We start from the raw sequence: 12,854 nt of genomic DNA, 5'->3' as shown, positions 1-12,854 counted from the left end.
CTGGTGCTTTTGGGAATTTGGGAGGCCAACAACATAAACATCTGGTAGTGTTTAAGTCAGACACCAGCACGACTCCAGATCACTGCATCTGTAGAAACCAGGGCCAGGGCTCTGCTGATTCAACACACACACACACACTCACACTCACACACACACACACACACACACACACACACACACACACACACACACACACACACACACACAGCTCTCTGATGTCTCCTTACGTCCCTGGTGATGCCACATACTAGATCCTTCATCTATCAGAGTCGATTAGATCGAAATCGCATGACTTAAACGCTAGTTTCTGCAGCAATACTTCAGTTGTCATTGGTCGTCTTGGAGTTTATGCCTGAGTGTCAGCGAACGCGAGAGAAGAGATTGCGCACTAAGATAGGCCTGCGTTAGCACAATGCTTTGACGGCAGAGAGCCAAGATACTCACAGACAGACAGACAGAGAGAGAGAGCGAGGGACAAACAGAGACAAACTGAGACAGAGATGACTCAGCACTTCTTTGAGCTTCACTGCAGTCCTTGACACGCTAATGTACATGTGAACACAGTGATGGTCAGAATCGCAGTGTAGTACAGGAGGTCCGGGACGTAACGTCGGATGAGCCAGGACCTCTGTCCAAACAACTTGTTTACTACACTGATATTTTTAACACCTCTAGCTGCATGTTTAACATCAGAACTCTGCACCTATTGCTTATACTCCCTCTAATCTCCTTATATAATACTTATAAAATAGAACTTTATATTATACTTATATAATAAGAATTCTTATTTAATTAAATCATTCTTATATAGAGAATCAGAATGAACAGTTTTCACCTATTCTTCTGGTTAATTTTATCATATGGGAATCTGCATACTGTCACGCCAGACTATGCTGCAAATAAAGCTCTGTAACGTTCCTGACCAATCTGTTTTGGATTCTGAGTTGTTCTAAGGGTTACTAATAATTGTTTACTTTTCTTTAGCTTTAACAGCATTACTGAGGCTGTATTTTTATTGCTGTACTCTGAAGATTTTATATGTTATGCATTTACATCCTCTAAGCAAAGGTTCACGGGTCTTTCAAAATGGTTGGGGAAAACCACAACTCTACGCTCGCGTGTGAGAGTATGTGCATAAAATCAATACGTTTATTGAACTGCCGAAGGCTGGACTGGGTCATTGAATGGATACATTTCCATGAAATCTCAGTAAGGAGTTTCTTCTGTAGAAGAAGGAAAAGATCTCCCCGAACAACGCTGGCCTTTGCAGCAACGTCCCGAAGTCTGCCACTCAGTGACGGAAACGTTGCTCGCTGGTAAATGCTATGTGTTGGAAGCCCCACCGCTAGGTTGAGTCAGAACCACAGAGTCTTTCTTGCTCTCTGGGTAAACTCGGCTAGGAGCGAGCCGCTGGTTTGCATATACATCCAGCTGGGCCAGCGTTATGAATTCAAACCGAGGCACACAATGGGGCCATTGACTGGTGCCAGACTGACAATGCAACTGGCGACCAAAGATAAAGGGCTCTCAACGATGATGCCCGTGCCTCCAGTGAGGCATTCCAGTGCCCTTGGTTTTCGACACGAGGGGCTCCAAGGGGTGTGTCCTCAAAAACTCTTCAGGGGGTTAGCCAGCAAAAGGAGCCAGTTATCCCTCCAAACCAAGCATGAAGGAACACATCTACAAACAAATGCCATCCCCCTCTCGCTCCCTCACTTTATATATACATATACGTATACACACACACACACACATACATACACACACACACACACACATACATACATACACACACACACACACGCATACACACACACACACGCATACACACACACACACGCATACACACACATACACACATACACACATACACACACACACACACACACACACACACACACACACACACACACACACACACACACACACACACACACACACACACACTGGTTGTTAACTTCTTTTTTTGTGTACCCATTTTGCTCCTGGAGCATACCTGAAATGGCTGCGATGCTCCGAGCCTGTCTCCTGTCCCAAGCCTGTCCTCATTCCTGAGCCTGTCCTGTGTCCCCAGCCTGTCCCCAATCCCGAGCCTCTCCTCCATCCTGAGCCTGTCCCCCGTCCCAGTCTTGTCCTCCATCCCGAGCCTGTTCCCCGTCCCAGGCTTGTCCTCTATCCCGAGCCTGTCCCCCGTCCCAGGCTTGTCCTCTATCCCGAGCCTGTCCCCCGTCCCAGGCTTGTCCTCTATCCCGAGCCTGTCCCGTGTCCCGAGCCTCTCCTCCATCCCGAGCCTATCCCGTGTCCCGAGCCTCTCCTCTATCCCGAGCCTGTCCCGTGTCCCGAGCCTCTCCTCTATCCCGAGCCTGTCTTCTGTCCTGAGCCTGGCCTCCATCCGGAGCCTGTCCCCTGTCCTCAGTCTGTCCCCTGTCCCGAGCCTGTCCCTGCCGTGCCCAGAAGACAGGGTCTAGTCAGTGCTCTGCACCAACCCTCCTGGAACCACTTAGCCATAAAGTGATCTTTCTCCACACAGCCTGCATCCCAGCAAGGTGACGCATGACTGCACGTTATACAGACCTCCTGCTAGAGTCATGGTTTTATTCCCATGTTTTGAATTTGTAGACATTTTCCCATATCGCAGGTTTCTCTCATGCCACATGCTAGCTTGGAAGGGCAAAGGCTACATATCCTTCATATAGCCTGTCAGTACCACATGTGCATGCTGCAGCACTGTTTGAGTATGTTTCGGCGTACACACTCAACACAGCATCCAGCCACTCCACGCAAACGCCTGACTGACTGTCTCTCCTCAGTAAGAAAGCAGTCAGTTGTTCCCTTAAGGACTTAGCCTTAGAGAGCTGTAATTCAAACCTGAATTCCAGTATATTTATCTGTGAAGAAACCCCCCCCCCCCCACAGCAGCTCACAGCTGAAAACGTAGCCACACATTCACTGTCATTATTGAAGTTTTCCACTCAAGCACATTTGCTGGAAAGTTCTCAGCCAAACGGGTCGCTCTAATCCCACCGATCTGTCCGATTTCAATCTCAGTAATCCCTCCGAAATTAAACCTAACACGGACCATTTGCAAATAAATGCAGTGACGAAGGCCTAGCGGGAACCAGGGCCCTGGACAATTTAGTTACAGTAAAACTCGGGAGAGGTCACGTGACCTTTTTGCTGACAAGGTGCTGATTGGTGTAGAGCCAAAAGGTAGCGCATCTCCTCAGCTCCCAGCTCACCCCATGGCTGTGTTCAGAAGTCCCTGCGTGATAATCTCTCACATCCAGGGCTATGGACACGACCCGAACAGGCCAGTCTCGCAGGGAGACGGGATGCGAGATAGGACAAAAAGGTGAGGGAAGAGCATGATGGGAAGGCTCATTCTAGGTTCTGAGAGGGATGAGAGAGACATGGCAACAAGGAGCAGGAAAAGCTGCAAACCAAATCTTTTTTTTTATGTCTTTAGGGAAAAAGTGTTTTGCAATCACAACATGGATTGCAATGCTGCGTTTCTGGGGTGTCCGGATTAAAAAAAAACAAACAAACGCAACCATCACCAGGTAGACTGAAGGTTGGCTTCTTGATTTAAAGTTCATTATTCACATTAAAAGGTCATGAAGAATACCAGACATAAACCACCAGGAGAAAGCTCCGCCCGCGTCCTACGACTTGGAGCTTTTATAGTGTATTTAAAGATGCAGTGCGTTTGGAGTATGAACACACACACACACACACGTGTGTGCCACTGGGCTGTGCCCATTTGCTCTCCAGCAGGGGGACTCAGGAATGCTGGCTTCTGTGACACAGAAAACTGCAGTTTGTAGCACGGAGCTCTTACCCAGAGGAAGATGAGCAATTTGGCCCATCACTTATAATCAACTCACAGTTCCCATCAAGCATGTGTGCATGAACACACACACACACACACACGTATACACACCAGGGATGTTCAACTTCAGAGTAACATGTTCTTTGCAACAATATGAAACCATTTCCTCCAATGTTTTGTTTAGTCCATTTCATCTGTTTACTGGTACACTGAATTCAGGGGGGTTTATAGGGGACTGGCATCCCTGGCATTGCCTTCAGGACCTCACACGGTGCCAGGTGAGAGGTCCCTCGCAGGGCTCCTCCCACACACCTGGAACATTCCGGCCACTTCCTCATGCTCGTGAGCCGGATGAGTACATGCACATGCGTGCCACGTCTCTGGCCCTGCCGGTGGCTCCGTAAAAGCCGCTTTAACGATGCTCTGGGTTCGGGCCGTGGACCCGGCACGGACTGAAGATCTCGACATGTGCTTAAAGGATGGCGGGTGGGAGTTGGGAATGATGGTAAGTCTGTCGGTGTAATTCTGTTTGTAATTAAGCTTACAGAATACATTATGCAAATATTACAATGGGCGGGGCAAACCCATTAAGAATGGGGAAACGGACACATAATGGTGAGGATGGAGGGCAGAGTTTGTAATACAGTAATATGAAGTCTGAAGGTCTTAACTGTATTTACAGTAGTGTGACGTGTATGTGTGTGTATACGTGTGTGTATACGTGTGTGTTACTATGCCACCTCATGTCTTTTCTTTACCTTACCTTTTTTCTTTTGAAGAAATATGTTTCAGGGATGCGGGGGTTAAGAGAATGTGTTTAAATGTATTTCAGGGATTAGTGGCTTAAGAGAATGTGTTTAAAAGTGTTTCTTGGATGAGTGGATTAAGGGAATGTGTTTAAATGTGTTTCAGGGATGAGAGGGTTAAGGGAATGTGTTTGAATATGTTTCAGGGATGAGTGGATTAAGGGAATGTGTTTGAATATGTTTCAGGGATGAGTGGATTAAGGGAATGTGTTTGAATATGTTTCAGGGATAAGAGGGTTCAGGGGAATGTGTTTAAACGTGTTTCTTGGATGAGTGGGTTAGGGGAATGTGTTTAAACGTGTTTCAGGGATGAGTGGGTTAAGAGAATGTGTTTAAATGTGTTTCTTGGATGAGAGGGTTAAGGGAATGTGTTTAAACGTGTTTCAGGGATGAGTGGGTTAAGGGAATGTGTTTAAACGTGTTTCTTGGATGAGAGGGTTAAGGGAATGTGTTTAAACGTGTTTCAGGGATGAGTGGGTTAAGGGAATGTGTTTAAACGTGTTTCAGGGATGAGTGGATTAAGGGAATGTGTTTAAACGTGTTTCTTGGATGAGTGGGTTAAGGGAATGTGTTTAAATATGTTTCAGGGATGACAGGGTTCAGGGGAATGTGTTTAAACGTGTTTCTTGGATGAGTGGGTTAAGTGACGCTGGCCATGCAACCCTAATGCCTGGTTCAACATGCCTGAACAGAGCAATTACTGAAAGAGATGGTGTGTGGGAGAGAGCGAGAGAACGAGAGAGGGGGGAAGAGAAAAAGAAACAGCGAAAAAGAATGAGAGATGATGAACATACATGGAGAAAATGAGTGAAGTCAACAAAAACCAAACAAAAAAGAAAAAAACTAAATCACCGATAGAATCTAGAAGGGAAGAAACCAAGAAAACAGAATGGCAAGAAAAGAGATTTTACAAACAGGCTGTATGTTACCTTACATTTAGCAGGAAATGGCATCTAACTGACAGACAGCAGGATGTGGGGGAGTTAGGACACCAGATACCAGTCTGGTAATTACGCACGCACGCACGCACGCGCACGCACACACGCACGCACGCACGCACGCACGCACGCACGCACGCACGCACACACGACTGCAAGATTAAAAGATGTTCTCATCCATCCAAACACTCTACTCAGCTGAAGCCTTCTTCTCCCTGTAGGACTCTTTGGTATTCTGTCAGAGTGACGCGTAAAGCCTCACAGTGATGATCCAACCCGACTGAAGCTGTTAGTGTGTGTGTGTGTGTGTATGTCTGTGTGTGAGTGTGTAACCTGCTTTAGTGAAACTCTGGGGAATGCAAGAATGCTTGCGTTAGTCCATGTAGTATTCTAAACTTCATCTGTTAATCATTGTAGCATCGTGTTATGGCAAAACCAGGTTTAGATAAAGACTTCCAGTACATAACTGGTCTCTAGAGTACACTGACCAGCTACAACAAATGACAAATGAGTTTTATGATGTAAGAAATGACACATGCTCAACTCTGACTATAGCTAATGGTCAAGCTATAGCATTCTCCAAAAATAAACCTTTCACTGTATAGGTGTGTGTGAGCTCATGATTGTAGAGGAGCTGTTTTTGTGTGTGTGTGTGGGTGGGGGGGGGGAGCAATGTAAGAAGATACATATATAAGTGAATGCGTGTGCACGTGCGCATGTGTGTGTCCATGCTAGGTGCTCACCTCATTGGTCAGGCCCACTGCCCCATGGATCTTAACCACATTTCCCAGCAGCCCCGGTGTCTGCTGACCCACACTCCTCAATGCTGGCAGGAAGGGGTGGAGCGAGGCAGGGCTGACTTGGGCCACGCCCACCAGCACAGCCAGGAGGGCCTCCTTCAAAGAGGCATCACTGAGGTGACCAATCAGAGATGGCACCAGAGGGGTCAGTGCCTGGCAGATCAAGAAGACACACATTTAGCATTAAGAAAGATCCAAAAACACAAAACGGAAGAAGGAACACAGACATGCGCATGCGCGCGCACGTATGAACATAAACACACATTGAGAACGGCAGGGGAAGCTGTTAACAACTGTGAAATGTAAAAAGGTGGAGCCTGAGAGTAAAAGGCATGCTGGAAGACCGTCCTGCCCCCTTATGGGGGGCATCTGGACTGTGTGGGAGTCTGGTAGGAACAGAAATCAGGCCTTGAAGGAGGCCTCTGGAGGTTCGGCTCTGGCCCTGTTCACTAAGAGCTGCTTACTGATTGGCCGTATTCGGTGCTGCCCACCACCTGGTGAATTCCTGACTCTCTGCAGCACTTCCAGAAATAAGGAGTTAGAGTGGGAGGCAGAGAGAGTGTGCTAAAATTAAAACATGAAGTTTCCCAATTTTGTTTTTTTTTTAACTGTTTAAACTGACTCACTGACTCACAGCCCAGGCAGCACAGAGCAGAGTGCTGCATCACAGCTGTTCTGCTTCTGATAGGATGTTACGACATAGTCATCCAGTGTGACTACGAGTCACTATAATATTAAAAGCTTCAAGGTTTGATCACGTTTCCTTCACTTCAACGGCCTATTTCTAAATAACCCCCACAGTCCTCAGCTCTTACAGCACACACACACACACATACACACATACATACATACACACACATACATACATACACACACACAGGGACCTGAAAGGACATGCAAGGAGACACAGAGACAGAGAGGGAGAGACAGGGGCAGAGACGGAACTGGAGAGATGGGTAGAGAGACAGAGAGGGAGACAAAGATGAGCCTGTGACCCTCTCTCACTACGCTCACGTGAGGAGCGTGACTCTGAGGTGCGAGGGCCTGTGACCCTGTCTCACTACGTTCACGTGAGGAGCGTGACTGAGGTGCGAGAGCCTGTGACCCTGTCTCACTACACTCACGTGAGGAGCGTGACTCTGAGGTGCGAGAGCCTGTGACCCTCTCTCACTACGCTCACGTGAGGAGCGTGACTCTGAGGTGCGAGGGCCTGTGACCCTGTCTCACTACGCTCACGTGAGGAGCGTGACTCTGAGGTGCGAGGGCCTGTGACCCTGTCTCACTACGCTCACGTGAGGAGCGTGACTCTGACGTGCGAGGGCCTGTGACCCTGTCTCACTACGCTCACGTGAGGAGCGTGACTCTGAGGTGCGAGGGCCTGTCACCCTGTCTCACTACGCTCACGTTAGGAGCGTGACTCTGAGGTTCGAGGGCCTGTGACCCTGTCTCACTACGCTCACGTGAGGAGCGTGACTCTGAGGTGCGAGGGCCTGTCACCCTGTCTCACTACGCTCACGTGAGGAGCGTGACTCTGAGGTGCGAGGGCCTGTGACCCTGTCTCACTACGCTCACGTGAGGAGCGTGACTCTGAGGTGCGAGGGCCTGTAACCTTGTCTCACTACGCTCACGTGAGGAGCGTGACTCTGAGGTGCGAGGGCCTGTGACCCTCTCTCACTACGCTCACGTGAGGAGCGTGACTCTGAGGTGCGAGAGCCTGTGACCCTCTCTCACTACGCTCACGTGAGGAGCGTGACTCTGAGGTGCGAGAACCTGTGACCCTCTCTCACTAAGCTGACTGACCAGGGCTCATCACAAGAACATTCCAGCATTTTTCAATCTAATCTAATGCATCTGTAGCGTATGTTCACATTTCGGCACATTTCTCTGACAGGAAGGGAACACCGGGTGAATCAAAGCACACTTGTAATGGAAGACAAAGGGTAGAGATTTCAGTATACAGCGCAGATGGTTTATTTTGGAGGTTGTAGTCCTCTGTCCTGTATATTTATTTTCCTGTTTTTGCCCTATTCCTCTGTCTTTCTCTCTTTCCCTCGAAATAACGCAACGACTCATTAAAACCCTTTGAGCTGCCCGGCTCATTTCAAGGCCTGCACTTTGCACAACTCAGCAGGCTGCGTCCGGCCACCCTGCCGCTACCAACTGTGGTCAGCCCCGCGCCCTACCGCGTGCAGTCCTGCCCCCAACAACGTCCCCCCAGCCACCTCCCTGCTACTCCATTTTACGATGACTGATGCCTTTTGTTTCGTCTCTTTCCTGTCTGCTGCTGGCCGTTTCAACGCCGCGGTGCTGACGTGGCCGGATGGGTCAGTCAGCCGCTAGCTGTTTGACCGCCTGTCCGACCCATCTTCCTCCCTTGGTAAATCATCCATGCCCATCCACTCCATCCACTCCACACGTTTCTTTGTTTCTCCCACCCAGAAGCCCTGATCTTTAACACACACCTGCCTCCCACTCAGTCCCACACACACCGCCCACGTTTGGACCCTGAAGTAGGTGCTTTTTGGAGATGATGCACACACACACACACTCACTGACCGTTGGGTGCTGTTCGAGAGCTCATACACACACACACACACACACACACACAGACACACAGACACAGACACAGACACAGACACAGACACAGACACACAAACAGACCTGTGGGTGCTGTTCGGAGATCATTTGCAGCAGCCGGAGCAGGTGCTGTCTGCTGGTCTGCTCCACCTCGGTCACCATTGCAAACAGCTCCCGGATGTGCTGGTGAATCAGCTCTGGCTGCAGAGGGTACATGGATGGCAGGACCCGCAACAACATGCTGTTGCCTAGCAACCAACACAGCAAAAAACCCATCAGCAATCGATCAATCAATAAACCAGAAGCTAAACCCAGTTCCTAATGGGCCCCTTCAGTGCTGATTCACTGCTCCGCTCCAGCGACCCAGCACGCACGAGGAGCCGAAATATGAACAAAGTGAGTTCACGTGAACCCTCGATGAAGGAAGTTTCAAGTTTCACTCTCTGTCAAAAGCAGTTCCATGAACAAGATGGGGTAGGACCTAACATAAAAAAGCAGGAGACCCAGAAAAAAAAAAGACAGAACTAGATGGCATTTGCTCTGAGTGTGTCAGTGAGACCCGATATACTGTGCATGAATGCCAGCACAGCTAAGCTGAGGGCCTTTTGCAATCCTGGGCTTTTCCACACCAGACGCCAAGGTCCGTGTGAAGGTAGTCTGGATTCACCAGCACAGAGCTATGCTTGACCTGGGTCAAGTCAATCCCATAAGACCTAACTGTGTGGTGAAGATTCTGGAACAGCCTTCCTCGAGTTCGCCAAGAGCCCACACCACTAAGGGGTTAACACCATGAATCTTCTGTTTGAGGATTTATGAGCGACAGTGGTTGCTCTGATGGAGCCCACATTCCTAAGGCTGATTCTTAAGGAAATAATGGAACCTGAGCAGGAAATCTTCCTGCAGCAATAATGTGGTGGGAATGGGGTAGCCGTGTCAAAGCCCTGGACAGAACAATAGTCATTAATACTATTAATACCCGAGGCCATGTCACAATACTCTTACCGAGGCTTACCACTCGTCACCACTGTCAACCTATTACACGAAACTGTCCACTCTGTCCCGAACATAGCAACCCAACAGCCTGGCCTCTGCCCAAACCTCACGTAATTTTTGGGAATGTGCATTGTGAGGCTTTTCTGAAAATACACATTAATAATCTGCAGAGGCAGAAACTGGGAATTCCTGTTCCAGTACCAGTCCAATGATGCTCTAATCCTTCGTTTCCACTCACTCTTGTCCGTGGTAAATCTTCTGATCAGGGCTCCTTTGATTTTGAGAGCACCACGAAACCAGTTTAATCAGGAACATTTTCCCTGAGCTCACTCTCCACTACCACTGAAATTCTAACCCACCGCTCAGGAGCCGAGAGCCCCGGGTGTGCTGCGACGCCGACGGTCAAGTCAGGGTGTGCCGTCGGGTTTGAGGTTCATTAAAAGAGCTTTGTGAAATCCAAGTCCACGTCCTCTTCTCGGTGACTCACTGGACCACGCCGTTACCAGCGTTTCCGCGCCTGGTGTGTCATACGTGGTGTGGGCAGCGCTGCGTACAGAGGAAATATAAAACACGCACAGGGCACGAGCGACTAGAGGTGCAAAAAAGTAAGGAACAAGGAAGTGAGTGAAAAATGGGACACCAAAGGACAATGAAAGAAAGACGAGGGAGGGGGCAGATGAGGCACCTGGTGAACCCAGAGCGCCGTACCCCAGCAGCTCCAGCCTGCGTCCATCAACAGCTCCTGCCCATCTGGGAACGATCGCAGGCTTCCTAGAGATGACTACGGGCGTACAGGGGTTGGGAAAGAGCTCTATTTGTAGTCCGGAGCCGACAGGTTTCCACTGGAGCTGGCTGGAATAACAAACACGTGTGGGAACAGGAAGAGCTGCTCCCAAGGATGAGGTGTGTCCGGGCCGTGAGGGCCCCGGGACCAGGACACGGAGCTCTCGCACGAACCGGCCACCTCTCGAGCGTGACCGCAGGGCCTCCATTTAAAGAAAATAAAGACATCCCGGAGGATCACGTCTCTCGCCGAGCTCTCCGGAGCGCAGAGCTGATGGGGGAGCAGTTGTGCGCTCTCGGTGTCGCTACCATGCCAAATGTTAGGAAAAACTGCTCTGAGAACAGCCTGATTAATTAAGTCCAGGGTAGTGCAACTTTAGGGGCTGATTGGTCTTCTTGGAAGTCATAATATGTGCTGCAGGATAGTTTTAAATCAACAGCCACGCAGGAAGGCTTAAATTTAAAGTTTCCTCATCCGATATGTAATCGTACAAATGCATGGACTGTCTTTGGATGGCTTCTTACTGCAGGAACGCGCAGCTCTGAGTCAGAAGTGCTACTTGTCGGGGCTCTTGCGTAATGGTTGTTGTTCACAAGTGGTGCAAGAAAGGTACAAGGGCCAGGGTGCGATTGGCCCCCTCTGACAGTCTAGCTGCATAAACAAAAAAGCCTGATGCTGACAGATGAAATGCATAACAAATGTGTTCTATTACTTAAACAGGGAGATAACAGAAACTCGTGACAATGTGGATCTTAGGGTTGGACGAGTCTCCAACAGTATTAACAGGGTTGTCCTGGGTTGTGCGCTGGTGTCTAATGATGTCTTGGTGTGTTAAGAGCAGAAGGCACCGTGTTGGATATAGTATCTCGCGGCGGTGGGCCGAACTGCAATTGTAAGCGATGGGATTCGCCAAGAAAGCCCAGCCGAAGTCCGCGATAGAGCAGGCGTCGTGCAAAACACGCCGCACGTGGGCATTGATGGGCCGGCTGAGGACAGGGAGTTTAAGATGCCTGAGGGGCCCTCCGCGCTTCAGCAATCCACGAGGCCCATACCTCACACGCTTCTCCCCTCCGAGCTTCTGTCTCATATCCCCTTCGCCGCCAGTGGAACGGAGCTCCATGGAGGGATCCGATAAGAGTCCATAACTGGAAACGTAACGAAGACAGAGCACCACCACACCTCAGCATTAGGAGCCGAACACAGGAAGTCAGACCCTGCTCCGTTTCCATCTCCAAAGCACAGACAATCTGTTATGGCAGAGCTTTGATAAAGATACCTCATCCATCCCATCCCACCCCACCCCTGACACACACACACACACGAATGACGACCCGCCACAGAGAATCAGCAGGCCATGCCGGGAGCAGCGGACGCACAAGTGCACTCCACCAATCGGGAGAGGCCGGGACTCGGCAGGCCACAGTGAGGGCTTACATGCTGTCTAAAGCAGGCCTGCACTCCACTGGGTCTCCTACTGGGTCTCCCCTAAGTATCCTTCCCTATTAAACTATCAATCATTAAACCCAGCAACTCCAAAAGCTCATCAGGGGTTTCACGTCTTGCCTTCCACTGATCTTTAAAAATAATCTCTGTCCGTGCCACAAGAGAACTGGAGGGAGTAACAGGCTGTGGTTCCCGCCGAAGCACTTTCTTCATCTACGACAGCATGGACGAGCGTTAGCATCACGCTGCACGATTCGTCCAAAACGGCGCGTGACATGAACGGGGCAGAAACACGTAACTTTACTAATCCCTTCTGAAATCTCCCAGTCGGTGTTTTCCTTGGCAGTGCCTGGAAAGCGCCGAGCTCTAGGAAGAGAGAACCTTATTGTGTTTCTCCTCCAGTGCGGGTGTAGGTGCCGGTGGCATTTCCCTTCGACGGCACGTTTCATTCCGCGGTGGCTGATGTCGCGCAGCCTTCCTGTGCAGACAACAGGGCCAGTCATGGCAGCTGCGCTCTGGCCGCTGGCCTTCAGAAACGCCTCCACGCTGTTGCACCGGGTGACCCCCACCTTCGGACGGGAACTATGTGTGCTGGACACCGCGCCCCCAGGGAGGACAAAGAGTGCCACACACTCACGGCACACATGCTAAACGTTATGGAAATGCTGGTATTTACCGTCTGAG

General features: G+C 49.8%; 1 protein-coding gene across 13 annotated transcripts in view; it reads right to left on the bottom strand.

The window, feature by feature from the left end:
• veph1 (ventricular zone expressed PH domain-containing 1) overlaps window positions 1-12,854 on the bottom strand; it is a 62,684-nt gene that overhangs the window by 30,295 nt on the left and 19,535 nt on the right. For all 13 annotated transcript variants that reach the window (XR_004775869.2, XR_014124200.1, XR_014124199.1 and 10 more), the window contains exons 5-6: window positions 9,035-9,198; window positions 6,317-6,526 (exon numbers count right to left, since the gene is read on the bottom strand). Coding sequence is in view for 8 of the 13 variants with exons in the window: in XM_081716085.1 (XP_081572211.1) it covers window positions 6,317-6,526; window positions 9,035-9,198 (374 nt within the window). In the remaining 5 variants the exon portion in view is untranslated. The remainder of the gene's footprint in view (window positions 1-6,316; window positions 6,527-9,034; window positions 9,199-12,854) is intronic.

The sequence above is a fragment of the Electrophorus electricus genome, chromosome 6, assembly GCF_041902795.1.
Source record: "Electrophorus electricus isolate QZ-2024a chromosome 6, ASM4190279v1, whole genome shotgun sequence".
Taxonomy (NCBI): domain Eukaryota; kingdom Metazoa; phylum Chordata; class Actinopteri; order Gymnotiformes; family Gymnotidae; genus Electrophorus; species Electrophorus electricus.
The sequence above is the reverse complement of the archived record's forward strand: the minus strand, read 5'-3'. Positions and strand labels throughout refer to the sequence as shown.